This window comes from Populus trichocarpa, chromosome 19 (genome assembly GCF_000002775.5).
Source record: "Populus trichocarpa isolate Nisqually-1 chromosome 19, P.trichocarpa_v4.1, whole genome shotgun sequence".
NCBI lineage: Eukaryota > Viridiplantae > Streptophyta > Magnoliopsida > Malpighiales > Salicaceae > Populus > Populus trichocarpa.
The window spans coordinates 5,943,652-5,946,750 of record NC_037303.2 but is presented as its reverse complement, the minus strand read 5'-3'; the positions used below and the strand labels follow the sequence as shown (position 1 = coordinate 5,946,750).

At 38.2% G+C, this 3,099-nt stretch overlaps 1 protein-coding gene across 1 annotated transcript; it reads left to right on the top strand.

The window, feature by feature from the left end:
* Window positions 1-285: 285 nt before the first annotated feature.
* On the top strand, window positions 286-2,891 carry LOC7459202 (probable folate-biopterin transporter 7). The gene is made up of 2 exons (XM_002325845.4): window positions 286-613; window positions 1,643-2,891. Exons 1-2 carry the CDS (start codon window positions 334-336, stop codon window positions 2,701-2,703), a joined length of 1,341 nt encoding a protein of 446 aa, XP_002325881.2. The 5' UTR covers window positions 286-333; the 3' UTR covers window positions 2,704-2,891.
* Window positions 2,892-3,099: the final 208 nt, after the last annotated feature.

Genomic DNA, 3,099 nt, shown 5'->3' with positions numbered 1-3,099 from the left:
GTACGGGTCAGTTTACACATATTTTTATTAATTTTATGAATTTTAAAATTAATAACCATATAAATTTTTAATAACATTAAAAGTACTTGAAGTTGTAATTATTAAGATCAAACTCAATGTAATTTTAATCTACTCCAAACAATCCCTTCACTTTCCATGTATAATTAATTACATTAATATTCGTTAAGATAATAAAATAAAGTAATTAAAAAGACAGGCACCCTCACACGTGTCCCTTTCTCAAACCCCTTTGTGTATATAAAATTATAAATCCCATCGAAAAACTGTAAGAAATGAAAAGAAAGCACTCAAAGCCTACAGAGAGAGAGAGAGATGGTGTCTTCTCCTCCTCCTCCTTATTCATCAGGTAATATGGACCCGAACCCGACAAGGAGAATACTGGGGTTGGGGTTCTGGATACAAGGGCTCAGGTGTTTACCATGGATGGCTATTAACTTCTTTTTGAAAGATGGGCTTCATGTGGACCCTTCTACTCTCCAGCTCCTTCAAAACTCTGCTAATCTTCCCATGGTTGGTAAGCCTCTCTATGGTGTCGTTTCTGATGCTGTTTACATTTCTGGCCAGCACCGCATTCCTTATATTGCCATCGGTGGTAAGTGAAATCATCACAACTACCTTACCTCAAGCTTTTCTTTCTTTTCTTGCTCATTGAGTAGTTTAATTGAGTTTTGTTTCACTTGTTTGATTTGATTTTATTTATTTCCAGAGATCATAGTATAGGCAGCAGGGATGCAATGATTCTTTTAGCCCTTTCTTGATCTGATAAAAGATATATTAGAGTTTGAGTCTTTCGATGAAGGATATATTATTATGTTAAAGGAATTATAGGTTTTCAAAGTTTTAATGCTATGATTTATCTGGGATGTTGTTGGCTTTATGAGTTTGCCTTTGTACAATTAGTTTCAATAGTAGTTGTTTTCTTACAATTTAATGAGCAAATTTACTTTCTTCTGTGTGTGTGTGTGTGTGTGTGTGTTCTTTTTGTTCTTGTTTTTTTGTCCCGGAACTGCTGTCATGATGATTTTATCCTGTGTTTTTCACTCATCGGATAAGTTCTATATCCCTTGATAAAGAGGGTTTGCATGTTGAGAAATGAGGGTTTGATCTTATAACTTTTAACTTCTTTTCTTGTCAGTAAGGGCAGACAGGCAGAGAACAGGTGCATCTTAAGTTTCAATAAACAATCCTTTATGGTGTTTCTTAAAGTTCTAAATTAGTAGAGTATCTAACAGTGATGTAGGATAATACTACCTGAATCTGTTTTTGACGGTCAGGGGAATTCTCTCATTGCTTCTTCAAATTGTGTTAACCTGTAATATTCCTGCTAAGCATGTTTATCTATTAGAATTATCCCAGCTGTCTCCTTCACGATAATGTTATCCTTGCACTTTTGCTCATGGAACAAGTTATATATTGTTTGATAAAGATAGCTTTGAAAATAGAGAAATAGTGACTTGGAGCTTAAATCTTGTGTACTAATTTGCCTGCAAGGAAAAAGTTTGGTACCATGGTGAACTGAGGATATGATTCTGTAGTCTGTACAAATATGCATGGTCTTTTATCTCTTTTGTGATATAACTCAAAATTACTCCATAACAAGTTTGCACATCTGTTATTGCAGCTTTCTTGCAAGCAGTTTCATGGCTAGCCATAGCAATCCTCTCTCCATCAGGCATCTCAATCGTCACCTTGAGCCTTTGTCTCCTCCTTAGTAATCTTGGTGCATCAATAGCTGAGGTTGCAAATGATGCCATTGTTGCAGAGATAGGAAAGCAGCCCGCTTTGCCCCCTAAAAACTCCCAGTCATATTCCTCGGGTGAGCTCCAATCATTTGTCTGGATTGCTTCCTCTGCTGGTGGTGTCCTTGGGAACCTGCTTGGTGGTATTGCCATTAACATTTATGGTCCCCAAGCTATGTTCCTCTTTTTCAGCCTTGCTGTTGCTGTGCAATTGTTTATTATTATAACTGTCCGTGAAAGCTCACTTAACCTCCCCAAAAGTTCATCGAGAGTTGGAATCAGAAAACAGCTTTCAGAGCTCTCAGTTGCATTACAGAAACCTGAGATTGCTTACTCAATAACATGGTTGGCGGCATCAAATGCCATAATTCCATCTCTAACAGGAACCATGTTCTTTTACCAAACACAATATCTGAACATCAATTCATCTGTATTGGGGATCTCTAAGGTTTTTGGCCAGGCAGCAATGCTTCTATGGAGTGTCATCTACAATCGTTTTTTAAAGTCAGTTCCATCGAAGAAATTAATTGCGGCCATTCAGGGAGTGATGGCAGCATTCATGCTGTCTGATGTGCTGTTTGTGAAGGGAGTTTATCGGAGCATGGGAGTGCCAGATTTGTTATATGTTATAGTCTTCTCAGGCCTTTTGGAGGTTCTATTCTTCTTCAAGATTCTGCCATTCAATATTTTAATAGCACAGCTCTGCCCTTCGGGATGTGAAGGATCCCTGATGGCGCTTGTGGCTTCTGCTACTGCCCTTTCATTCATAGTGAGTGGATACCTTGGAGTTGCACTCTCATCATTTGTTGGAGTAACTGGCAGTGATTTTTCAGGATTTCCTTGTGCCCTTCTGATACAGGCAGTCTGCACACTCTTGCCGATTTATTGGTCATCTTGCATTCCCGATGATAAGAAGCCGGAAAGCAGGAGCAAAAATGAGTAGAATGGTAGTTTCGACGATTCAATTGATTTTCTAGAGCTTTCTTTATTCCTTGTTTCCTACCATGTTTGGTATACGCAGTGGTCGTTGCAGCCTTGCAAGAATTTCGTATGATATCTTGAAAGCTATATGCTGTGACGCTGTGTTGTTGGATCTCTTTTCATACATATAATTCAATTGTTAGCGGCTCATTCTTGTTCTTTTGGGTGGAAAGCCACGAGCTTCTGCGGAGAATGTTTTTGTTAGTGTTATTACAACCGGCCTACTCCAACAGATCAGCATGTAAGCTATCAACCCTACCCCTAACCTTGAACAGGTTTCTCCTCTAACCTTGAACGGGTTTCAAAATAAACTGAATGAGAGTTAATCTTTTTGTGATTTCATCATGACTTAAGTTAA